The following is a 27095-nucleotide window of genomic DNA, read 5'->3' as shown; positions in this document are numbered from 1 at the left end:
TTGATGACAGAACTTTGTATAATTTGGTGGGACATAATCTTGTACTTACTTGTAGGTGTGCTGATGGTTGTGATGTTGGTGTAGGCGTTGCAGTACTGTTTTGTGAGGAATGTGGGTTAAAGCAACTATATTGTGTGGGGTGACAATAATTCTCACATAGTGTGAGAGAAGGGAGATAAAAATATGGAATAACGAAGAAAAGAAGAGCCCTGCGCTGCTGTAGATTATCAGTATGATCTGTCTCTCTCTCTCTCTTTCTCTCCTGAAAGGGCATAGAAGCAACAATATTATTGTACAAATCAACACAGTTAGCAGCCAGATCTTGATATCTAAATATGACTCCCCGTTAAAAAGAAATAAACCTGAGCTTCCTGAAGAAGTGGGTGATTCCAGGTACAGGGCGGAAAGAGTACAAAGTGAGCCTGGAAACTCCGGTTGTCCCACAAAGCATGGAAGCGCTCAAGAGCTGTTAGAGACGTATCTGAGGGCTCCCATTGGCTGGGCCTGAGATCATTGAGCATCAAAAAGAATAATGATGGTGAAGCATCGTAACATAATTGAATAAAACAAACAACCATGGGTCCATAGGGATGACCAAAGGTTAAGGGTGCCGCCACTCAGAGGTGTGCCACTCAGCCTCAGGCCTCCCTCTCTTGTCAAGTAGGCAGAAAGGGACCATTTGAAAGAAGCTGGGGGGACAGAGGCGAGAAATAGTTCTACACACATAATATTATGAAGTAGAGACTTCATTGCAAGAGAGGAGGCATTTGCTCCACAATTTTTTAAATGGGAAATCACACTTAAGTTCCAGATTTCTTGCTTCCCCCAGGCAATCTGACCTATGTTCCCACATGGAAATTATCAGGTGAAAATCACAGCAGTCTTTGGGGTGGGCTCTGTGTCCTCCAGCTCACCAGAGTCCCTGCCAGTCCTGGCCCCCTTCACTGTGTGTCACCTGCCTAATGCCCGAAGGCATCTGCGTTCATGACCAATACTTAAAACTGCACCTCTGAGGATTAGTGTCTGCATTAGGAGTCAGGCTCCAGCCGCCTCCCGCTTGTCATGGAGCTGCCTCTTCTTTTCCTCCCATTCCAGGGAGATGGAAGTTACCATCTGAAAAAGGAGGAGAAGCAGGTAGACCTGGAGCGAGACCATTCCCTAGGGAGAAGGAGTAGAGTTTTCCAAAAAGTCAATGGAAGTCTTCCTAATTAATGCATGAAGAGGGAGGCTCTTTTGAAGGGAGGCCAAATGTAATGATGGGGTGGAACTAAGAAGCAGTGTTAGGAACTAGGAGAAGGTTGTGAGTTCTTCGATGCTGCAGAAGACATTGGTGGTTGCCCACCCAACAGTCATCCTACCCTTCTGACTAATAGAACCCCAGTTTCGTTCAAGCAACAATGTACCCAGCCACAGAGCGTGAACCGTGATTGGCCTAAGCCAAAATGGCAGCCCCTTCGCTTATGATGGGTCAGGAGATGGGCCTGGATCCAGTTCTGTCCAATGTGACAGAAGACGTCTCCTGGAACATCCTGGGAAGGATATTCCTCCGAGATAGAAGAGATTCGTGTGATAGAAAACAGCTCCCTTTGCCGTTGTCCCTCTTGCTTCCTGTTGTGGATGCTGTCCTGTGAAGAAGTGATGATTGGAACTGCAGCAGATATCTTGCATTGAAAAAAACACAAAAACTCAAAAGCCAACATATGCTAAGGAAGGTTAAATAGAAGGATGAGACGAACGTATGTTGGTGGACAAACCAACCCTAGGCTGCCCTGTATCCTGTTGCCATGGACTAGGAGAAACATCATGTTTGATGTACAGCTAATGTTTCCCTCCTTTAATGATTCCAGCCTTCAAAAAGTGTGGTGGGGGGTAGAGAATCTATGGACAAGGCAGTAAGGAAAGCATGGCCTGATCCACATTCACACCTCTACTGATGCCCATGGAGAAGAGATAGGGGAGTCATTTTGGCTCCAGGAAACACTCTGAGCAGACAACTTGGAAAGAATTTAAGAGGAAAACCTCCTCTTTCCCAGGGGGAGGTGACCTTGAAATATGAGAGAGGGAGGCTGACGATGCAGGCTGTAAGAAAGTACCAGCGTGAGTCAAAAATTATCTGCACCCTGGTTATATTAAAACTTCTGTTAGCTGCACTGTCTTATCAGCCCTTTCCATTCAAGGCTACAGTCTCCGCAGTCACTGCTGTGCAGGTGTGAACGTGTTACATCAGTTCATTTGTAACTGTGGTGCAAGCAAAAATGGATGCCCCATGAAAGAAGAGCAGTGTGCAGTGATTTGTTTTTTGTGGTCTGAGGGTGTGCATGTCCACACACTTCTGCCCACACTGTCGACACTCTGCAAAACTTCATTTTGAGGTGTTAAAGCATCCTCCCTATAGTCCTGATCTTGCTCCATCAGACTTTCACCTGTTTGGTCCCCTGAAAGCAGCCCTATGAGAATGAAGATTCACTTCTGATGAAGAAGTGAAGATAGCGGTGCATTCGTGGCTCGTAGCTCAGCCTAAAACATTTTTTAATGAGGGAACGAAAGCTTGTTGACAGATGGATAAAGTGTATTGAGAAGCAAGGAGATTATGCCAAAAATGATATATTTGTCTTTTCTAAAAATTAATTAAAATAAATGCTACAGCCAGAGTGTGGGTAATTTTTGACTCACCCTAAAGTTACTAGCACACAATACTCTACTTACAGAGCGTGATTAGCCATGCCAGAGAACCAAAGTTTCAGGCATGATCACCTGATGAAAAAACATGATGTTTGATCACAGGCCATTTTGCTCTAAAGCTCATATCCTATGTGAGCTACTTGGTGACTTGTTGGTCTGTGTTAGTTTCTTTTCCTATTTCGACATAAATGTATGCTCTTATTCAGTGCTCATTGATGGATCACAGTATGGTCATTTAGGGCCAATTAAGCAATTTGATCTTATTTCCTCTCTCTCGGGCCACTGCCAATATACTGTCATTTTAATTGTGGAAACATTGAGGTCTAAAAAATTATTTCTGCCAAAGTATGCATGGTGATAAATGTCAGAGCTAAGATGTGAACCAAAATCTATGTATTACCTCTTTGACAATACATTTTATTTCTTTTAAATGTTTATTTTATATTGGAGCATAGTTGATTAACAATGTTGTGTTAGTTTCAGGTGTACAGCAAAGTGATTCAGTTATATATACACATGTATCTATTCTTTCTCAGACTTTTTTCCCATTTAGGTTATTACAGAATATTTAGCAGAGTTGCCTATGCTATACAGTAGATCCTTGTTGGTTATCTTTTTTAATTTCACAATACATTTTAACTTAAAAGTTTGTCCAAGATCAGAGAAGTTTGGCTCCAACTTCCTTTTGTTACTCTTCTCAACAAGGTAACACAAATCTACTTATCCAAGGTTTTACAGGCAATTCTTTAACTGACTCCAATATCATGCTTTGTGCATAGCAGGTGCTCATCACATGACTTGTGGGTATTACTCAGACCTAATAGCAGAAGTTTGAGGCACAACAGAAGGGCAGAGATTGGAGGGGGGGTACCTTTATTATCTTCCAAATCATTCCCTTCCTTCCTTTTGTGCTCTAATCATTTCTCAGATACCTCCTATGTGCCATCCGCACAAAGCAGTTCAGTACCAGAGTTGCTACAAACTCGCAATGGCTAAGAAGAGCATGGCCTCTGGAGCAAGACTGTTTAGGTTTGAAGCTTTGCTCTGTCACTTGCTCATTGTGTGACCTCCAGCAGGTTTCTTAATACTTTGTGTCTCAGTTTCACTATCAGTAAATGTAAAATAAGTTTATTATAGAACCTACCTTATAATGTTATGAGGAATAACTTAGGCAATAAATGTATTATTTGTAGACTAGCACCCACTGAGCAGTAAGTAGATTTAAAATGTTATTACTCTAGCTACCTGTAACTTGGCCTTGAATGTGAAGGTCCAGCTTCACATCCCCGTCTCCACCTCCAGACTGGAATGCAAAGCAGTGTGCCCATCTCCACTTTATCAAAACCTACCCCCTCTTTCTCCCTACTTTCCTCTGCAGGAAATCCCATTTCCCCCGACACCCCGTTGGTCCTTGCCCCCATTCGGCATCTATTCCCGAGTCCACGCCCCAAGGTTCATTTACCCAGGGAAGGCTTCACCACCTAGATGGCTCCCAGTCCTCGTCTTTTTCCTGAACTCCAAAAGCACCTGTTGTCAGAGCCCTGTCCTGCCTGCTGGTTTGCCAACCTGTTCTGTGGCTGTCTTATCCCATCACACAGACTGTGAGCCATGGTATGGGGTGCAGGGTGTGTCCTGTGTCTTCCTCTGCATCTCCCCACACACCTGTGTATGTAATCCGTGCCCATCAGAACCTGATAGATGTCTCACTAACATCATTCAATCACGCGCCACCCCTCTAATCTTCACTCCACCCAACTCTCGTCCTTATCACCAAACCTCTCCTTCTCTCTCTGTCTCTCTCTGTCTCTCTCTGTCTCTCTCTTTTTTTTTTTTTTTGCCTGCGCTGTGCTGAGCGGCTTGTAAGATCTTATTTCCCTGACCAGGGATTGAATGCGGGCCCGCTGCAGTGAAAGCATGGAGTCCTAACCCCTGAGCCTCTAGGGAATTCCCTTCTTCTCTCTTGATGTATCTTTCATCAGCCCACAAACATGCTCCAGAATCTGCAGTCTTAAAAGGAAAAAAAAAAAAAAAAAAAATGAAAATCAAAGAACCTCCCTTAACAACACATCCCTTTCCAAATCCTGTCCCATTGCTCTTCTTTTTTCTACAGCCAACATGATCAAAAAACTTGACTATACTTGTCTCCAGTGACTTTCAAACTTTTTGACCATGACCCATAGTAAGAAATGCATTTTACGAAGCAACTCAGTGCACACACACTCACAGTGTGTAAGCACACACACTCTCACACAAGCACTGCACACACACAGTCACATATAAACACACATATGAAACACAAACATTTCATAAAACATCACTCATGGAATATACACTGCGATTTTCTATTCCATTCAATGCTATGTTATGCTATTTCATTAAAAAAGAAACAAAACTGGTTGCTATATACTGGCTGTGTCCCCTTACCCTACCTGCTGCCACCAAATTCATGTGTTGAGACCTAATCCCCAATGTGATGATATTTGGAGGTGGGGCCTTTGAGAGGTGACTAGGTCATGAGGGTGGAGCCCTCATGAATGGAATTAGTGCCTTTATAGCAGAAGCTTGAGAGAGCTCCCTCACTCCTCCCTCCAGGTGCAGAAGGCATCTTCTCCATCTGAGAAAACGACTGCAGACCAGGAGGTGGCCCCTCACCAGACAGTGACTCTGCCAGTGCCTTGATCTCAGACGTCCAGCCTCCAGAACTGTGAGAAATAAATTCCTGTTGTTTTTAAGCCACCCAGTGGATGGCATTTTTGTTGTACTAGCCTGAACAGACGAAGACACTGGCCTAAACTGTTGCCTCACTTCCTTTCTCCTATTAACTTTTTTCACATTGAGAAATGTTTAACTATATTAAAGTTCAAAGGACAATATAATAAACTTTCTTGTTATCACTTAGAATTTATGAATGTTAACACGGTCATATGTGCTTCATATTTAAAAACATGTCCCCTACACTCCCTCCCCCCCCCCCCCCATTTTCCTTTCTTCCTCTTTGGAGGCAGGAATTGGGTTTGTGTCCTATTTGTGTTTTTAAACTTCTACTAAATCTATGTGTATCTACAAGATGTATTTTTCCTAGTATTTGAAAATTTTATATTTCATATTTAAGTTTTGGGTTTTCAATTCATGTGAATTTTTGCATACAATGTGAGCTCAGGATCAAAAGTGTATATAATTTTGGAGAGATAATTGTCCCAACATCCTGGATGCTCTCTCTCCATTGAATGAAATGCCTTCTCTATCAAACAGCAAGGTTTTGTGTATTGGCTCTGTTTCTGGGGCGTTTATTCTTTAATTCACTTCCATTTGGCTTACAACCCTGCCTCTTAAATAAAACCAGTCTTCTCGGGGTCGCCGATGATTTTTATCTAGTCAAGTAGTTTGTATTCTCATCTTTACTGCCTTTTTAAAAGTTCCGGGAGAACTGGCATCCTCCTACTTCTTCTCCTCTATGACAACCTACATCTCCTGGTTTTCCTCTCACCGCAACGGCAACCTCCTTTCCATCTCCTGAGCAGGTGCCTTCTACTCTACCCAGTCCCAGCACAAGCTTGTCCTCCTCCTTCTCCAACCCTTCTGTGGCTTAAAAAAAAAAAGCACACAAATAATACACACATATATTTCCAAAGTAGAGACATGAATCAAGGCATATCTATAAAAGGAACATAAAATATCCCTTTTTATTACCCATCATCTGCTTCCCCACAGAGGTACGCAGACTTGGGTGTGGAGGGCAGACGATGTGAGTTGACCCCACTATTCAGTCACCCCTTTATCTTCTGTAATCCAACCAACCAGAAGTCAGAGCACTGAAATGTAAAGCACTGACCAGCTTAAACTGGTTTTGCTTCCTTAAAATAGGTTGTTAATTAATCAAACCTGGAGTTATTTTTAGAGACAGCACTGTGCATGTGCAACATGGGAACCCAAGTCTCCAGGATGATCCCGGAACCAAGAATTTTCAGTCTATGGAACTCAGAGAATAGAAGTGTTGCCACAGGAGCCATTTAGGAAACAAGAAGTCATTCAAAAAAGAAAGTCCGGCTTCCAAAGCACCGAGTAACTCAATTACCATAGATGGACTGATTCCAGACTAGCCAGTCAGCTTCCAAGTTTGAAATTCCCCTAACTGGTTAAATTTCACCCCCAACCCTGGGAGACAGCTTTGAGCCCTGCCTCCTGTCCCCTTGCCAGTCGACCTCGCAGTCAAGCTTTTTCTTTTCTTAAAAGCCAATGCCAATGCATGTTGGGTTATCCTTGCTGGATAACCACGAACCCCTCCACCCCACAGCCCTGCAGCTGTATGCCGTCTGGTGACGGTGACGACTGAGTTCTGGCTCACAGTGGAGAAGTGTAATTGGTGTGCGCAAGTGCAGGGATGTTCCCTCAGAGAAGAAGACATTCTCTTTCTCTACTCATCTTTACTGTTTGGTTGCCAGAGCCAGGGCAGCCAGCTGGGACCCTTCAATATGTGGGATTTTTTTCCCCCACACCAAGCAACTCTGGGAGGCCAGCAGGGAGTTCTTCAATTCAGCTCAATGCTGATGCTATTAGCAAGGAAATAGAGTCAGCTGCTGGGAGTCCAGGCTCAGCCCCACGAGAATTCAGATGCCAATTGCGAATGAAGGTTGTCACCTGTGCTTCTGACCAAGTTGCTGAATCGGAGGTTCCCGCAATGCCTTCCTCAGTTCCCGTTAATTCGCTAGAGCAGCTCACAGAACTCAGGAAACCAGTTTACTTACTAGATTAGCAGTTTATTATAAAGGAATAGAACTCAGAAACAACCAGATGGAAGAGATGTACAGAACAAGGTATGCAGGAAGGGGTGAGGATCTTCCAGGTTCTCTCTCAGCCACTCTACCAGCACCTCAATGGGTTTACCAACCCAGAAGCTTTCCAGACCCCATCCTCTTGGGCTTTTAGGAAGGCTTCATTACATAGGTATGACTGATTAAATCATTGGCCATTGATGATGGAGCCCATTCTCCAGCCCCCTCTCTGCTCCCCAAAGTTGGGGATGGAGCTGAAAGTTGCAACCCTTTAATCACATGGCAGGTTCCACTGGCCACCAGCCCCCATCCATAAGTGCTTTCTAGAAGTCACCTGGTTAACATAAACTCAGGTGTCATTGAAAGATGTTTGTTATAGATATCAAGACACCTTTACCTGTCTTATCACTTAGGAAATTTTGAGGGTTTTAGGAGCTCTGTGCCAGAAAGGAGGACAAAGACCAAATACATATTTCTTATTATAAATCACATCACAGACCCCAAAGTGGGAGCTGCCTACTGAGGGAGACAAGAAGACCCAGAAGGCCTGAGATGCTGTTCGAACCCCATGCTAGTATACAGGAGAGGAATGTGCGTATTGTTGTAAACCTTTGTTATTTGGGATTTTCCTCACACCCAAAATTGACCTAACTCAAGCTACATATCCTCTAGGATCTTTATTAATAAATATATCTTTTCTTTTCCATGAATGAATTCATGCATGGGTCTGTGGCTGGCTTTTTTCTGAATTATACAGTACACTCCTCCATCCTCCTCACCGCCCACATTTAATTCATTTTACAAGCTGTGGATCCTTTTAGCCCTCGCCCTGTCTGTACTCTCACTGCCACTCCCCTAGTCCAAGTCACCATAATTTCTTTTTCCTTCTTTCTTCCTCTCTTCCTTCTTTCTTTTTCTCTTTCTTTCTTTCTTTCTTTCTTTCTTTCTTTCTTTCTTTCTTTCTTTCTTTCTTTCTTTCTTTCTTTCTTTCCTTTCTTTCTTTCTTTCTTTCTTTCTTTCTTTCTTTCTTTCTTTTTCTTTCTTTCTTTCTCTTTCTTTCTTTCTTTCTCTCCTTCCCTCCTTTTCTCTTTCTCTTTTGCTTTCTTTCCCATTCTTCCTTTTTCTCTTTCTCTCCTCTCCTTCTCTCTCTCGCTTTCTTTCTTTCTCTCCTCTCTTTCTCTCCTCTCTTTCTTTTCTTCTTTCTTTCTCTTTCTTTCTTTCTTTCTTTCTTTCTTTCTTTCTTTCTCTCTTTCTTTCTTCTTTCTTTCAAGGGTAGACAGGGCTGGGTTTTTGTTGTTGTTGTTTCTGTTTATGGCCCAGAGACTTGTGGGATCTTAGTTCCCCAACTGGGGATTGAACCTGCACTCTCGGCAGTGGCAGTGAAAGCACTGAGTCCTCACTGCTGGACTGCCAGGGAATTCCCCCACCATAATTTCTAAGTGTTGCTAACTGATCATTCGGCTCCCACTCTTGCCTGTAGGTGGAACCAGTTTATTCTGCAATCCATTCTTCACCTAGTGTTCAGGATGATTTAAAAAAAAAAACACACAAGTCAAGTCATGTCAATCCATGTCAAAAACCCTTCTCTACTTTCCTGTTCCATGTAGAATGAAATTGAAGCCCTTTAACAGGCCTACAAAGCTGGGAGAGATTCACTCTGCCCATCCTCTGACTCCCATTTTTCTTTTAAGAACTTTTATTGAGATATAATTGACATGCAATAAACTGCATGTATTTAAAGTGTACAATTTGATTTTTTTTCCATTTTTTTTAAACCACATCATATCTCTTGGTTCCTTTCTCCATTGTCATGCCCTTTGCAGACTCTGTCATAAGTTATCTGGAGCATCCTTTCCACATTATGTGCCTCACTGGCGCCTGCTATCAGCTAAAATGCCACCTCCTTAAAGAGGCTTTCCCTTGCTAGCTTTAACTCTATTTCCCTTATGGTTCTCATCACAGTTTGTAATTTTATATGCATCTGTTCATTGACTTGGTCAGTCTCTTCCTCTTGTGCTAGACTGTAAGCTTTCAAGATCAAGGACCCTGTTTGTTTCAAGTATCAATCCATCCTCAGGAACAACCAGAGAGCCAGACACACAGACGGCACTCAGTAAATACCTGTTAAATGAAAGAACCCTGACTTAGTGTTAGGAAACCTTGGTTCAAATACCATCTTTACTGCTTACAGGCTGTGACACCTTGGGGAAATCGGACAACTTTCAGAGCCTATGTGGAACATGGGGAAAATGAAGCCTGCCCTGATCATTGCATGGGGTTGATGTGAAAATCAAATGGGATGAGGTAAGGTAAAAATTTTTAACTCTGAACAAATGTGAGGAGTTGATTTGACGTTGAGGTGAGGAAAGCTTATGTGAGAACTTAGAATGAGGACCTGCTTTCTCAAATACCTGTATGTAAAATAGGCCTCTGCAAACCAGTCTGTCCAAGGCCTTATTAATAATTAATAACTGTTCATTCCTGGTCATTTCCTCCCATTATACAGCTTGAAAAGGAGGGTTTTCTTGGAATACAAACTTTAGCACTACTTACGCCATCAGTCCCAGTAAATGAGTCCTTTTGAATTAACAATAAGGAGTTTAGTGGGCAGCTGGTCGTTGAAATGAAGGTTTTTTGCTAAGAACAATAAAACCTCAGCTCTCTCAGCCCTTGATCTGCTTTGTTTAGTTTGTTGGTGATTGCTGGGGTGTGGTGTTTACAGAAAAGTTTAGAAAAGTGCAGGAGGTGACTTGTCCTTTTGCATTGGATGCCTACGTGGTGTAAATAATCCTCTTTTAACCAGTCTCAACATGGTCCTAAAACAAGATGTTTGTGCCAGAAAGAATTCCAGGAGGCATTACCCTGATGGTGGGGGGTTTGGAGGGGCGGTAGGGATGAGTGGGTTAAATAATAGAATCCTCAGCCCCACCGGGCTTGGGCAGGGGGTGGGGTGCACACTTTTGTTGTGTGGATTACCAAAGAATGAATTGAAACTTCACTTTTCCTTTTAATAATCACCTTACTCTAGTAGTACTTTTGCCATTTAAACTATGAAGAATATGGTCCTGTTTTCTCCCTCGCAACACATCGATACAAACGCTTTTGGGTTTTTTAAGAAAATATTTTATTTGGGGATAATTTTAGATTTCTACAGAAGCTGCAGGGATAGTATAGACAGTTCCTCTAGCATCAGTCATCTTCCCTAATAGTAACACCTACCTTACCAAGGCACATTTATCACAATTAAAAAACCAATATTGGTACATGATGGTTATCGACTGAAGTCAATGCTCTGTTCAGAGTGCCTTAGTTTTCACTTAATGTCCTTTTCTGTCCCAGGATCTCATTTGCTTGGGATTGTTTTTTTGTTTGTTTTGTTTGAGTTTTTCTAAAATTTTTATTTCGTACTGGAGTATAGTTGATTTACAATGCCGTGTTAGTTTCAGCTGTACAGAAAAGTGATTTAGTTATACATATACATATACATTTAGGTTATTAGAGAATATTGTTCCCTGTGCTATACAGTAGGTCCGTGTTGGTTATCTATATTATATGTAGGTGTGTGTATATGTCAATCCCAAACTCCCGGTTTATCCCTCCCCCCCACCTTCCCCCTGATTGGGATTGTTTTTTCATCTGCATCAAAAAGTCATTTTTTTAAAATTTTAAAGTAAAACTGTAAACTTAAATTCAGGGAAACCTTCTTCTTTTTGGAGAGTGTAACGTTGCAGACTTACAGGTCTTTGCCAGGAAAACCATTTCTATAGCTACTTAATGCTGTCTTTCCCAATTCGAAGCGTGGGACTCCAGCTAAAGACACTTTTTAAAGGAAAGCATGACTATCTACCCAAAGGAGCCCATGTAGAGGCTGCAGTTGGTAGTGGGGTGAGGAGAAGGGGTGGAGACTGGGGCTCTATGGTGCCTCTGCCCTTAGTGGAAGGAGAATGTACTGGAGGCTCTGCCATGTGGGTAATCAGGTGGAAGTTCCTCAGCCTCAGTTTCCCATTCTGTCGCATGCAGGAGTTGATGCTTCCATGGAGGCCTGTCGTAAAGGTTAGATGCAAAGTAAATGGAAGCTTTAGCAGTATGCCCAGCACATGAGGCCTCAGTAGCCATTCCTGTTATCGTTATTGCCACTGAATAGGAACATAACATCTCTGTCCACAAACATACTCAGAAACATTCCTGCCTCGGCTCTTCCTGGTATGTCTTTCTTGAAACCAAACAGTATATGGTTTCCTATTCCTACCCCATAAAAATCATACCATCCTTTAACACTTTGGGCAAATTTTCTCACAAAGCCTTCTCAGATGCTCTCACTGCTGGGAAAGGGGATAACCAGGAAGATTTCTCAGTCTGTTCCCTCATCTGTAGAATGGGATTAAAAATAGTCATGGTGGATTAAAGGAAGTAATGTATATAAAATGCTAATCACTGCATCTAGCACATAGTACGGTCCTCTGAAAATAATAATAATAATGATAATAATAGTAATAATAATCACTTTTCTTTGAGATAGTAGCAGTCAGAATGGAAAGAAGAGCGGAAAGTCTACTAAGGACTTAAATACCAGGACAGGGCTTAGAGGTTGATCCTTGTATGGAATGGATGAGAGAGGGAGAGGTCAGGAATGGCACTTGTCTCCAGTTTTTGAGCAAGAGAGATGAAGGCATTCATGGAGTTGGGGTTTTTAATTGTTGTTTTTGGGGGTCGTTTTGTTTTGGTTTTGCTTTGTTTGAATGGAGTGTTGCAACCAGAAGACATGCACTTGGTCCTGGGCATGTGGACTTTAACCAGTTCTTGGGACACCCAAAGGCAGATATCCAAAGACGGCTGACTCTCTGGGTCTGGAGCTGAGGAGAGCGATGTTTGAGTGCCAGGTTGGGGCTCACCATCAAACAGATGTGAGTTGGAATCATAGAGGAGAAGATCACCAGGGTAGCTCCCAGAGACAGCAGCAGCAAGGGCTGAGGACAAAGAGAAACACCTCCCTTAAGGGTGACGAGCCCAAGGATGAGGTTTCGCCAGCTGGAGGGGCTGAGAAACCATCTGGCAGTAGCTAGACAGAACAGAAGAGGAGATTTTCTAGGGTGTGTTTGAGGGAAGGGATAAAGTCGATCGTGTGTCTATGCTGAGAGGAAGGTGCTGCTGAGAAAGATGGGCTGAAGATGGAGAGAGAAGGGATTCCTGGAGGGAAGAGTTGACAGAGGAGAGAGTGAACTGAGGACCTGTGGAAGGCACAGGTGGGTTGCAGCTAAGTTTTTAAGTGGAGTGGTATGAACTTGGCCAAATAGTTTCCTCCCATCTCTCCCCTAGTGAAGCACTTCGTATGTATAAATGATGGGCTCTCAAAGGGTGATCTGGGGACCCCTGGAAGTCCCCAAGACCCTTCCATAACTGTACAGTGGGGTTTCTGTACAGTAGGGGCTGCATGTACAATGGTGTCTCCTTCTGACGTCTAACAGCATATGTACTTGTATAGTCTTGTGTTTCTTAGAATTTTCTAAGGTGGCGAATGTAGATTTATGTGCATTTTAGTGATTAACTTACTTTTTTTTCTCAGCGCTTCTGCTGCGCTTTTATAGCGCTCTTCAGTTATACCTGCTGTGACACCTCTAACTTCACTATCACCCAGTAAATTGCTATTTTGGAATTCCCAAATTTTCCTGTGTCTATGCAGAAACACAAGAAGTGCACACAGTTGTCTTGTTAGCAATAATATTTTAAGATTTTTTGAAAATGTTCTGCACTGTAAGATTTTGCTAAAAACTGCTCTTATTTTATAGAATTTTATATTTTATTTTAAGATAAAAGAAAATGTGCTATATATTTTTCTTATATTTAAGAATGAATTGTTGGTTTTTGAAAGGGAGACTAAAAGAGTCACTTTCTCAACCCATAGCTGCACTAGCTATTGCTAAAGATGCTAAAAGAGATAAAAGTGACATATCAGAGTTCGTGGAAAGCCGGAATATACTGCTCCTCTCTCCCCCAAAAAAACAAAAACAAAAGCTGGATGAAACTGCAAAAAATAAAGAAAATATGTTAAAAGTTAATTAATATAATAGTTTGCCTTTATTATCTTACACAACAGACCATTTGGGGATAGTATATAGTATATAGTTCCGATTAAATTGTACCATCATCCTGAGACCAATCATTCAGAGTTTAAAGAAAGGAATTGAATTGCATTTTTAAAACAAAGATGTGAGGCACTCTTTAAAAATTAAAAATTTCTATAGATTTTCAGACTAAAAATGTAAAGGCCACTAAAGCATCTCACAGAGTAAGTTAGCAGCTTGCATTAGCTAAGGAAGTACACTCAACAGCTGAGAGACTAATTAAACCTCCGTAAAGCAGACAATGCTGAACACCTGCTGGATGAACAGTCGCTAAAAGAGATCATGATGGTGCCACTTTCCAATGGTAGAGTAACCCATCAACGACGGAGTTAATAAATCATCTGCAAAACGGTAATTTTGCTTTGGAAATGGACAAATATGCATAAATGCCCAGACATTCTATTCTGTTTGTCCTCATTTAGTATTCACAGCAGCTCATCATCAAAGAAGCTCTGGCAATGCTTAACAACAAACACGTGTTGCTGAAATATTTAAAGTATTGAATACCCTTTTGAATCTTATGTTTTATTCAACTACTTTGTTGACATTTTTTGTGAGAGTGCAAAATCGGTCTTCGGTACAACTGCTGGAACCTTGGCAAAAATCAAGCTACACCAGTGGTCACTGCATTCTCTGCTGCCTCCTGCCCACAGACAGCCAGTTTCACTTAAGAATTGTGCTTGGTGGGGCAGGAAAAATTATTAATGTTATCAAACGTCAATGCTTACATATATGTATGATGACGTGAGAAGTGTGCATAAAGCACTTCTGCCGCATCGTGAAATGTGATTTTTTAAAATTTATTTATTTTTATGGCTGTGTTGGTTCTTCATTGCTGCACACGGGCTTTCCCTAGGTGCAGCAAGCAGGGGCTACTCTGTTGCAGTGTGTGGGCTTCTCATTGTGGTGGCTTCTCTTGTTGCAAAGCACAGTTTCTAGGTGCTCCGGCTTCAGTAGTTGTGGCATGTGGGCTCAGTAGTTGTGGCTAATGGGCTCTAGAGCCCTGTAGGCTCAGTAGTTGTGGCTCATGGGCTTAGTTGCCCCATGGCTTGTGGGATCTTCCTGGACCAGGGCTCAAACCCGTGTCCCCTGCATTGGCAGGCGGATTCCTAACCACTGCACCACCAGGGACATCCCAAATATGATGGTTATTTCAAGGAAAAGCACTTGTGCAGTTGAACTATGTTTTTCATGGAACTCCATTTTTACTTGAAAGAATGACAGAAAAACTATGGTTTCAGGCTTGGGTATCTTATAGATGTTTTCTCTGATATGAATGAAGTGAGCCTTTCACTTAAAGAAAAAGTGATAGCATTTGTCTCCATGATAAAGTTAGAATTAGAGCTGCTTTCAAATAAAAATTTAAATTTTGGAAAACTTGTATCTGCCACCATGAGCTTGACAGCTCCTCAACACTTGAAGACTTCTATAAGATGGGTGATATTAACAGATGTGATGTTTGATAATATATGAAAAGTGTCAATGTTTAGAATATCAGCATTACCCAGTGAACCAATGTTTTCCAAATGACCAGTGCATGATGTTACAAAATCAAATATGGGTAAAATATCCATTCAAAATGCAAGACAGATCAATGGACTTTAACAGAATTGAAAAGTTAATTGATAGGAATTTAGATTTCAAATTGCTACTAACTTTTAAAAAACTACCATTTGTCAAGTTTTGCTGTTGTGTCAAAGAAGAGCCACAACCATATAAGGTTAATCAAATATTGCTCATTTCTATTTGCATATTTGTATGAAGACATTCTGTTCCTTTTACAACAGATTGTAGAAACAGATAAGAGAATTCAGCTATCTCCTATTAAGCAAATCATTAAAGAGATTTGCAGAAATGTAAAGCAATGCCACTCTTCTTCCTAATTTTTTTCTTTTGTACATATACTTATCTTTTGTAAAATATGGAATTTATATGGATATTTAACAAAATTATTTTAAAATGAAGTAATGAGTATTTAAATTTTTTCTCAGTCTTAATGTCTTATACCAAAAATATTGATAGATAAAACCCACAGAAACAAAAAAATCTTTTAGATATTCAATGATTTTTAAGAGTGTAGAGAGATTTTTTAACACCTTAGAGGATCACTGGTTTAGACCACAGGCAGCAGGCCTGGTGGTACAAGAGATTTAGGTGGATGAGAAAGGTTTTTAAATAGCCATTGGTTTTTTTCTCATAACTTCAGAATATTAAAAAACATAAAGCTCTCTTAAGAGTGCCTTTTGGACTTCCCTGGTGGCGCAGTGGTTAAGCCTCTGTGCTCCCAATGAAAGGGGCCTGGGTTCGATTCCTGGTCAGAGAATTAGATCCCACATGCATCTGCGACTAGGAGTTTGCATGCCACAACTAAGGAGCTAGTGAGCTGCAACTAAGGAGCCCAGTGCTGCAACAAAGACCTGGCGCAACCAAATTTTTTTAAAAAGTGCCTGTTGGTTGGAGTTTGGTTAAATGGGTTTTTACCAGTTTAGTCAAGGAAGCAAAATGGTGTATTAGAGTTAGATGCACCTGAATTTGAATTGTGGCTTAGGTAAGCATAGGGAAATTACCAAAACTCCTAGCCTCAGTTTGTCCATCTGTATTGTGGGGATAATAATATCTACCTTATATGGGTTACTGTGAGGATAAAACTTCATGTAAATCTTTGCTACTTAAAGTGTGTTCTGTGGACCAAAAAGGGCCTAGCGATGCTAAATACCCAGAGCTCTGAATCATGATCTGCACTTTGATGAGATCCCCAGGTGATCTTATGGTCATTAAAGTCTGAGAAGCACTGATGTGTAAGACACCTAGCAGAAGGCCTGCCTACCACATAATAAGTGCTTAATAAAAATTCTTTCTTTGTAGTATTTATTATTCTTCAGCTTATAACTATTTTAGTCTTTTAGACTAGAGTAATTGGTTTGATTTTTAAAAATACGTCTGACCAGTTCATAGTATTTTTCTTTTACTTTATTATCGGCCTAAGTAATCCTTCAACTCATTTGAAAGATTTCGAGCTTTTAGACCTATGGTCTAGGCTCCAGTGTGTCTCTGTCCCTCTTTTTAATTTATTTATTCACTCAACACATATCAAAGACCTAATACGTGTTAGGGACTATGCATGATACTAGGGGAACAGTGTGCAAAATGAACATGATTCTTCCCATTGTGATGCTCAGCTAAAAGAGGCACTAAAATGAGCCAAAATGGGCCATTTGTAATTCTCAAGAAGTAAAGCTCTGTGCATATAGGGGAGTAGCATACAGTTTTTAAAAATCCTCCAGAGTATTTTTTTTCCTTTTCTGGGTTTTCTTAAATTTTATTAATATAGTAAAAAACTTCATTTACATCACATAATACTTCTTGGTTTGAATTTTACATTGTTTTATGATAATATTGCTTACCTCAGGGAGTTCCCTGGTGGCCCAGTGGTTAAGATTCTGGGCTTTTACTGCGATGGCCTGGGTTCAATCCCTGGTCAGGGAACTGAGATCCTGCAAGCCACACCATCGGTGTGCCAAACAAACAAACAAACAAATACACACACACACACACACACACACACACACACACATATTGCTTACCTCAAATTTTATATATATGTGTATATATATATATTGCTTACCTCAAATTTTTTCACTTGCCTGCCATAATTTTGACCATTGCTGGATTTCTAAAGCTTCTAACATGAGTTACTTTTCCAATAGTGAAATATTACTGAAATTCTGTACCCATTGAACAACTCCCTACTTCCCCGTGACCCTAGTCCTTGGCAACTGCAGTTCCACTTTCTGTTTCTCTGAGTTTGACTATGTTAGATACCTCATATAAGTGCAATCATATAGTATTTGCCTTTTTATTACTAGCTTATTTCGCTTAGCAAAATGTCCTCAAAGTTTATTCATGTTGACATGATAACATATGACAGGATTTCTGAAATCCTGAAATAATATTCCATCATGTGTGTAGACCACTTTTTCTTTATCTCTCCATCCATTGATGGACATATGGGTTGTAGAAGCTATTGTGAGTAACGGGAATGAATATGAATATCTCTTGGCTATTGTAATTAATGCTGCAATGCATGTGGGTGTGCCATTAGAGAACTTTGATGTAGACACAAATCCATCCCCATGCCTGAAAATAGTTCTTGACTGTAAGTAATAACTGCAGGCTTGAGCTGGCAGAGAGGGAAAGGTGGGCCATTTCTGGGGAGGATTCCATCTCTGGTTATCCCTCCGGGCAACAGCAGAGGGAAAGAGAACATAGCCTGAATCATTCAGAGAAGAGAAGGTTTGCTGTCTGAAAGATTGCATGCCTGCCATATGCAGGACACCATTCTAACACATTCATATGTATTGAGGGGGAAATGTGGGAGATTTCTTGAATTAAGATAATTACGATAATTAAGATAATTTTCCCCCAAATTCTCATGACAATGAAAACAGTGATTGCCAGTGTCAGGAATGGGCCCAGCAGGGCAGGATACCAGAACTTTAGCATGGAGGGGGCGTGTGTTATTTGAAAAGAAAGTTGAGAATAGAATATATTCAAATTTCAAATATAATACAAACTATTGAAATTTAAGCTTAACAACTTTTTTTCCTGGCTGTTGGGTATGGGTTAGGAAAATAAACATGTTCCTGTGTGGCTGATGTGGCAGAGATTAATCTCTCAAAGGGCACAGAGACATTGTCAGGGTTCTAACTTGATGTTTTTTTACTGATTGCTGGTTAAATAAATCATTTTTGCTGAAAGTTAGTCTTTAAAGAACTTTAAAGATACAGCCCCAGAGTCTGTATCTGGGCTCCCAAGTTCTAATTGTAGACGACATTCCTAATAAAATCAGTTCATACACAAAAGTCAAAACCAACCTTGACCTTCCCTGGGGACTAGGAAATATGCTTTCAAGGAGGGAAAGAAAAACCTTTGCAAAGCTTAAACTGACTTTCATTGTTTTCTTCTAGTCCATCATTTCAGTCCTTAGAGTGGGGGAGAAGGATCACTGCAGACTCAACTTGTTGGCATCACTTGACTGGAGCTATTTTACTTGTAACCATAGCAAATTTGGCTATTTTATGGTACAGGGAAGCAGAAAAGACACTGGCCTGAGAATCAGAGATGGGTTCTAGTTCTAGCTTGGCCTCTAACTAGTTGGGTGCTTTAGACAAGTGCCTTCCCCTCTTGAATATGAGAATACCTTACAATATGGAACTGTAAATTCCAGCAACATTTGGACTAGACTAGCTCCATTCCTTGGACTAGAATAGCTCTAACATTCTATAAGTTAGGGATATCACTTGATCATTGTGTCCATCCTACTTTTTATTTGGCATTTGTTCATTTGATACATATATACATATATAAAAATCTGTACATGGTAAAAATACAAAATAAGTATTTCTTTATAAGTTACTCAATTAAACAGCTACCTTTTTAAAGTTTAAAAAACATTGCAAAAAAAAAAGAGAAGGAAATCTAGTCAGTCCTTTATATCATTCACAATAACCTTGGTATAAAATATCCATACATGTGTACAAAATAGTGTACAGTTCATAGAAGCTGTGCAAAGACAGCAAAGTTCCATGAAAAAAAAAAACCAAAGAGGCTTGTGGGTATCTCTCTGTTCACATCATGCCCAGTGCTCAGTGAAGCCTCCCCAGAAATAATAAAAGGGCACAAGGTAGAGTGCTTGGTGCATATACTATGGATGCAGAAATAGTAAAGAAAAGGCTTTAAAACACACATACAGAAACAGAGACTGACTCTTCCTCCCCTTTAGAGAACTCACTTCTTTGCCCAGAGAGCATTTGGAATATGACAATATTTATATGGTACCTTAGACCAGAAGGCACAGATAGATTTTTTTTTTCTTTTTTAAAATTCTTAAGCTTTCAAAGGGCACTGCTATGTGAAGACTGGGTCACCAGAGTCTGGAGCTGGGCAAGAGGCCCTTACTACCTAAGATGGGGAGGTGCAGGGATCTAGGAAATCAGAAGTCTTAAGGTTATATGCTTGATGTTGTGACGCCTATCTTGACTTCCTACTTCATGAAGGGTTTCTTACTTTATGGGGGTGTTGGGGCTGGAGACCAGCAGGGCCTGGCTCACAGCTAAACCCGGGCTGTGGGAGTGAACACCCCAACACCCCACTGTGTTTAAAATAGCTTGCAATAAAGAAGCTAGACAGGAGCCCTCGCAGATAAGTTAAGGCTGGGACCAAGATCTAAATTTAACGTATGCGGAGAGGGCGGCTGGGAGGTGGTGCGGGAGAAGGGAATGTCGTTTGGGGCAACGGAAGGGGCCAGGGTGCCCTCGACGAGGTGACAGTTCTTCGGCGGGGGGCGGCAGCGTCTGGGCAGCGGGGGCCAAGTGAACACGCACCGAATCCCGCCTCTTCAATTTCAAAGCACTTACTATATAAAATCAGTACCCCGGGCGCGGGAGGGTTTCTAAGACACGGTGATCTCCTCCTCCTCGCCCTCCTCATCCTCCTCGGAGTCGGAGAAGTCCGAAGGTTTGTCGGGGCTGCCGGAGTGCGCGGGCGAGGGGGGCAGCGGCCCTTCGAGGTGCCGAGGCTCGGGGGACGGGTGACAGCGCAGGCGGCGGCGGGGGCTGCCCGGGCCCTCGTCCTCCTCCTCGTCGTCCCCGGGACCCTTCTGGCCCACGTCGCTGAGGTCCGGGTGCGGATTGAGCTTGGTGGGAAGGGTCTGCTCGCGGCAGCCCCCGCTGGACAGAAGCTCGCGCTCCTTGGAGTTCCGCCACTTCATGCGTCGGTTCTGGAACCAGATTTTCACCTGGAGCGAGAGGCGGGAGAGCAGGGGAGAAGCAGAGGTTAGCGCAGACCCCCTGCCGCCGCCCCAAGTGGGCGGGAAGGAGGCTCTGTTCTTCCTCCCCTGGCCGGGTCCCCACCCCATGAAGCCAGTTCGAACCGGAAGTGGCACTTACCCAGCCCCACCTCAGCTCCACGCACCCCTCGCGCGCGCCTCCCGCACCTGGCCCAGGTGGGTGGGGGTAGGGGAGATGCTGGGCCAGGGAACGAGACGGGGCGGGGAGAGCAGCGGGCTATCCCGAGGAGCCTTCGAGAAGCTGGCTCGTGCACTTCCTCCCTCTCTAGACCCTACCCGACCTGTACAATGGGACCTCAGCGGTTTCAGAGAACCTTCCCGTTTGCACGATGTGCGGGGGGAGGGGCTATGGGGAGACTGCCCTCACCTGTGAGTCTTTCAAGCCCAACTTGGCCGCCAGCTTCTTGCGGTCGGGCTTGCTGATGTACTTCTGCTTCTGGAACATCTTCTCCAGCGCCTTGCGCTGCACGTCTGAGAACACGGCTCGACGCAGCATGCCCCTGCGAGGCTTGCCGCGGGCGGCCAGTGGCCAGGAGAAGGTCCCCGGGATGGGCACGACGCTGGAGGACGCTGCGGAGGCCAGGGGTGCGTGGTGAGTGAGTGGGCGGGGTCCCGCCCGGGCCAGTGGCGTCCGCCCCTCCGTGGCGGCCTCCTTCGGTTTTTCTCTCTGATCCCTTCATCTCTTTAAAGCTCTCCTTTTTCTCCCCCTGGAGAATAGGCTACGAACCTACAAACCTGCGAGAGTGAAAGACGCTTTCCGCCCAAATAACTTTCCCTTTCAACCGTGCAAACCCGGATTAGGTAAAACCACCGAAACACAGAAAACAGCCCCCACAATAGCCTATTTCGTTTTTCCATTCAACGGGCCCAGGGAAACAAACTTGCGTGCATCGGCTAATATAGCAGCAGAAAAAAAATAAATTACAAAAAAATAAAATAGCCAGCCGAGGCCACTGGGTCCCCCCCACTCCCCCAAGCTTTTAGCACTTTGGTGGCGTTTGCATTCTTTAGATGAAAATGAGGTGCTTTACTGATTTGATAGAGAGGAGAAAATCCGCTTTAGAGTTTTTTTCTTTTATTTTTTGAAAAATCCAATCAGTATTCATCTTTTTTATATTAATCTTTCCTCCCCTCCCCCACAAAACGTAAAGAATTCGGCCAGAATACATGAAAAGTGGCAACTAATTAGCACATTGACCGCTTCCCAATGGGTATTGGCATGATAAAAGGGGGGAGAGTTTCGCTTTAAGGGAGAAAAAAAAACCCCAGAAGAAACAGAGACTCTAATGAAGCGTGAATGGTAATTGTGTAGTAATGAACTAACAGAAAAAGACTGAGGACAAGCAGCGAAAGCCATATATTACTGGGACAAAAGAGATTTACACTTTCAAACTAAACACAACTGCAGGCCAAGACCATTGGGAGAATACTGATGGCTTCTCTTCCCCGAATCATTTTCATTAAATGGACATGAAAAGCTATTTATAAAGCTCGGGTTGTTTTTGTTAGAGCATTGAGATGGGGGAGAAAGGGAGCAAATTCCATTATCAGCAGTAGCATGAATGGTGTGTGTGTGGGGGGGTGAATTCTCTCTCCCCCTTTCAAAAATCGATTGTTTGTTTCTTTCGCTGATATTTGGAAGTGCTGTCGAGGTCTTACCCATCCCCCACCGACCATGCCCAATCTCTCTTCCCTTTATACGAGTTCCTGTCTCCTCAGTCTTGACCAGCTTCAGAGTTTTTGAGCCATAGTCTGAGTCACCACTGGGATTCCAGGATGAAAACTTCGTGGAACCTGTTTAAGGTGTCTCTCCTTTAAACTGGGATCCAGTAACGAGCTCTACGGTCTTTAAAACGGTATGGCGGTGATGGAAAGTTTTGAGAAGAGTTTGGGAAATCAGGTTGGAAATAGAAGGTTGGGGTTGTGGGAGGATCTAGTCCCCCTCCCCCTGGGCGACCCCAGGCATCCCACACAAGAGGGCACCCCATGTGGTCTTGTGAAAAGCCCGAAGCCTTGAATGAGTCTTAAAGAGAAATTAGCCCCGGCTGGTAGGTGTCTCTCCGCGGCTTGGAGGGGCCAGGGCTGGTCTGTGTGTGGCTGCCCGGAGGAGCTGACCAATTGGTCATGGTGCTGAAACCTTTGTGGGGAATCGTGGCCAAGTGCACTGACTCTGTGGGAAAACGGCGGCGTGAAGGGATGCCAACAGCTCCTCGCCGGGAAGGGAACCGCCTCAAATTGGGACCATGACAATTCCTGCTAATTTGTAGAGCAGGGAATTGGTGCAAAGTGTCAAGCAGTCACTGCTTGTGCTAAATAGGGCATCAAATTGGCGCGACGGATTCGTGAATGTTGTACGCCTCGCAACCTCTGAACCAGAGCGTAACCCCGTGGGGTGGACGGAGAAATATGGCTTCGGGACAGGGAGCGACGAGATTGGGCTGGGGCGACGCCCACCCTCCTGAAAGGAAGGGGGACGAGACCTACCTGGGAAATAAGATCTGATGAAAGGCTGGAAGGAGCCTTCAAAGTAGGGAAAGGCGAAGGTCTTGGGAGGGACACTCTGGAGCAAGGCGGGGGACGTTTCTGGGAGAGAGTGAGGGAAGGAGGAACAGAAGGAGGGAGACAGAAAGGGAATTTGATTACATACATGATTATTGTACAGCACAGTGAATACACGACATGATTAACCCTTCGGCTGATTTCAAAGGCATCTTTCTCAATGTACTGACAGAGTAAAATAAGTCTTTTCCTAACACTGTCTATCTGTGGAAACCAACCCCCGCCCCCTCAGGCCTCAGAGTCCCCCCCACCCCCACCCCATGTCATCCTAGGCACTAACAGAGATAGAGAGAACTGGGGCGAGGAAGAAAAGAATTGCACATCCGTAATACTTGCTAAGCTAGTAAATACATTGTCTTGGGTTTAAAACTGGCTTCCAGAAGCTCGAGGGCAGAAAAGCAGAAGCCCAGGGACGTGCGCTCAATTTCACTGCTCCAGGGAACTGTGTGCGCTCGGACTGCCGGTGTTCAAATGCATTATGAGGGTGGGGCGAACCTGGAGGCTTTTCTTCCAGGCAGTCGTCTGGACCTAAGTCTCACATTGCTTGACATGTGGCCTCGGGGATCTTGCGTGTGTGCGCTGCTGTGCGCGTGGGTACCCGCTGCATACGGGAAACAGGCCAGAAGGACTCCGCATCCAGACCGGCCCTCAGCGTTTTGCTTTCACTTACCGGTTCTGGGCGCCGAGGAAAGGATGGCATTCACTCCAAACTTCAGAAACGTGGGCTCGCTGGCAGGGGAGACGGCCGTCTGCGGTGAGCCTCCCCGCCGGCTGCCAGGACCTGGGGAGCCCAAGTCTGAGGCCCCCGTGTCTGTGAGAGCCGCAGGGGCCCCCTGCCTAGGGGGCGACATGCTGGCGCTGGGCACGCTGCGGGGCAGGTAGGCGGGGGGTCGGCTGATGCGGATCAGATCCTCCACCAGGAAACTCGAGTGGCCGGAAAATGCCGACTGCAGGGACTGGGGCAATGTTAAGGTGGGCGTGGGGCGCAAGAGGCTGGGGTACCCGGCTGGGGGTGCGAGGAGGCCGGGGAACATCATGTTAGGCGCGGCGCGAGCGGAAAAACCCTTCTTCCAGTGGCCAGAGCGTAAACGCCGGGCTCTCCGCCCCTCTCACCCCCGCGGTGCCCTCTCTCTTGAGCTTAGCAAACGTCTTCTAGGAACGATCCCACTTGGGCGTCTGCGAGTCCTCCGTGGTTCTCCCGATGAGGTGATGGTTTTATAGTGGCCCGCCCGTTTAGGCGCTTTGAAAAGTGACAGCTCTGACAATGAAGTTCAACAAAGTTCTCCACTCGAGCTTCATTCGCCGGAGGCTCTGGGCGCTCTGATTGGCGCAGGGGTGCAATTTATGATTGGATTAGTCTTCATAAGCATGGCCCGCACAATGGGCCGGCGACAAAGGCTGGCGCGCATCAATTCTGCGTATCGACCGCCTCTTTGCAATACAGTGCGCCCCCAAAGCTCTCACCAGGAGTTTTTGTTCGGAAGCAACACCCGGGCTAATTAAATGCCTATTTAGAAGTTTCAGATGACATCTTGCCTCATAGAAAAGGAATTATTTAAAGAACGCACTAAATTTATTTGCAGCTCCCCTGCTGAGCCTGGAAAATAAATCAATAAATATTCATAGAAATTCATCTCCAGGCAATCAGTAAAATAATCCTCCCCCATTGTGGGGAGGGCAATGGAAAATTTCAAGTCAATGAACATGAAAATATACTCACTCTTCGGTCTCTGCCCTATACATGACTCCAGCTGAGGCATAAAGCAGATGTGACCGGTGGTTAAATAAATGAAAGGTAGAAGAGTGCCATTCTAACAACCCAGGGAGACTTGAAATTGATGCTTTGGGGCTATTGGATGTGCTTTCCTAGGGTTGGAGGGGGAAGTCTTGATTTCAGTTATTTCATGTTTGGAAACTAATTGAGATTGAGAGAGTTGGTGGATACCTGAACAGTAATATGACTCTCCTGCAAACTCCCAGCAACTTAGAAAATGATTTTCAGTGAGGTATCTGTATAAGTGTCACCGAAGGAGGAAGAACGCGTGGCACCTTGGGGGTGAGGGTGGGAGGCATCAGAGAGGAGCGTCAAAGGGGCAAGGCTGCAGGATTCCATTCCCAAGGGCTTACCTCTTCAGGAAGCTGCCTCAGGCAAGGAAACCCGATCGCTGTGGCTGCTCCGCTGGCTCTTTCCCAAACTCTAGAAGCCCTTGCCAGTTCCAGTTGAAACTCACAGCCTGGACTTTTAAAACCACAGCAGTGAAGGTTGGGATTCATCCTAAGAGAGTCCTACCCATGGCTGGGTGCTTGGCCCGGCCAAAGTTTTTCTGCTTCTTAATCAATTGCAATGTATAAACACGTGAAAACAGCATGAAGGATGTGGTTCCCAAAAATGCTGGTCCCCATCAGGAAAGACTCTTCTTATTTAATTTGGTGCCTCAGATGAGAATCTTCCTGTAGACAGTACTTCACTTGCTTCTGGGTTAGGGCTGGGGTGGCACTGAACCTCCACTGCGTTTCTCAGCTCAGCTAGATAACAGATGTGTTAAACGTCCTATTCATTTCTTTAGTGTGGCTGAACCTCCCCCAAAGAGAAGTGTGCAGCCCGCCAGGCTGCCCTGATCCTATTAACCATGAACTAACTGTCACCTTCAGCTGGTTTTCCTTTTTGCTTTTTAACACAAAGCTTTCTCAAAAATCTTATTAACCAGCTTTATTTCTCTGGATGGTTTTGTTCAGGGCGTTTTGTGTTGATGATCTCCATGTCACTGCTTTAACCATTCAATAAAAGTGCATCTGCGATTTATATCACATTAAACCAGAAACGGAGCCTGCTAAAGCTCTCCCTTGATTCAAATTAAAAAGTTATTTAGGTCGGGTTCTGGAGCCAAATTAATACTCCAAGATGACACAAGGATGGAGTTTCTAAGCCCAAGACTGTTTGTGGAGGCATTCTGGGCAGCACACGCTGGAAAACCACTAAGGAAAGAACAACTTTTAAATAAGTGGCTATTTAAATATGGGAAATGTGTTGCTCAAGTTAACTGGAATCCCCTGGAAACGAAAGAGAGAGATCTTTGAAGGACTTCAAATGTTTCTCTTTTTTGAAGTTTTGCCATAAAATAGAGGAGAAAAAGTCTAAGGTATTTGAACACCTGTGCTCTAAACTTGCCACATTTTCACTCACTATCACCCCTCCCCACCAACTGTTTCTGGAAGCAGGAGGACCGGCTCTGGTTTTTGCATTCTCTCCTTCTCTTCTCTTCTTTTTCTCCTCTTCTTCTTCCTCTACCTCCTCCTCCTCCTCCTCCTCTTCCTCCTCCTCCTGTGCTCCCTCCCTCCTTTCTTCCATTAACCGCCCCCCCCCCACCCCGCCAGGAGTGATTGCCAGTTCTGGGAAGGAAGAAAGCCAGGACTACAGGTGTTGGCTTTCCCATCAAGGAAGTGGGGTTGTAGCTCAGGCGTAGAGCATTTGACGGCAGTCTTCTGGAAGATAGAGCCTACGTTTGCAGGGTTCTGTTTTGAGGGGCAGTAAGGACTCAAAGCCTTCCTACCGCCGCCCTTCCCTAGACCTCCTCCTCCAGCTGGGGCATTTCCCTGGGTGTAGTTTTTACAGTTATTATCTGGCTCATTGACACGCTCCTTGCCCCCCATCCTTAAACACACACACACACACACACACACACACACACACACACACACACACACTCCGGCCATTCTGCCTCACTATAGACTAACTGCTGCCAACGTCTCATCTTTTAAAAGCGGGCCTGACATTTTTTGGAGGGTGGGTCAACCCCTTGCCGCGATCCACGTGTTCTCGGCCTCCAGCGGGCCGTCTCCAAAGCCTCCTAAAGCATTCCCCTAAAGCGCCAGAGGGGAGGAGTGAGGGCGGGGGCGAGGGCTGGCGGCCCGTGAAAAGGCAAAATAAATCCTAAGGAAGCAAGAAATCGGACGAAAGGATCTTACTTTAAGTGATCTCCCTGAACGCGTCTTTTCAAACTCCGCGATAGCCTCAGGGGCTGCGCGGCCGGCGGCTGAGGCTAAGACCTGTGACTAATGCCGTTTGACCTGAGCCTATGGCGTTTTGTGCGTCCTGCCATTCATTGTAATGTC

General features: G+C 44.1%; 1 protein-coding gene across 1 annotated transcript; it reads right to left on the bottom strand.

The window, feature by feature from the left end:
* Positions 1-19459: 19459 nt before the first annotated feature.
* Positions 19460-24309, bottom strand: DBX1 (developing brain homeobox 1). The gene is made up of 4 exons (XM_057695729.1): positions 23653-24309; positions 22908-23006; positions 20791-20993; positions 19460-20372 (listed from the first exon to the last, which is right to left on the bottom strand). Exons 1-4 carry the CDS (start codon positions 24017-24019, stop codon positions 20028-20030), a joined length of 1014 nt encoding a protein of 337 aa, XP_057551712.1. The 5' UTR covers positions 24020-24309; the 3' UTR covers positions 19460-20027.
* Between the last annotated feature and the right edge of the window lie 2786 nt (positions 24310-27095).

Source organism: Hippopotamus amphibius, chromosome 9 (assembly GCF_030028045.1).
Source record: "Hippopotamus amphibius kiboko isolate mHipAmp2 chromosome 9, mHipAmp2.hap2, whole genome shotgun sequence".
Classification (NCBI taxonomy): domain Eukaryota; kingdom Metazoa; phylum Chordata; class Mammalia; order Artiodactyla; family Hippopotamidae; genus Hippopotamus; species Hippopotamus amphibius.
The sequence above is the reverse complement of the archived record's forward strand: the minus strand, read 5'-3'. Positions and strand labels throughout refer to the sequence as shown.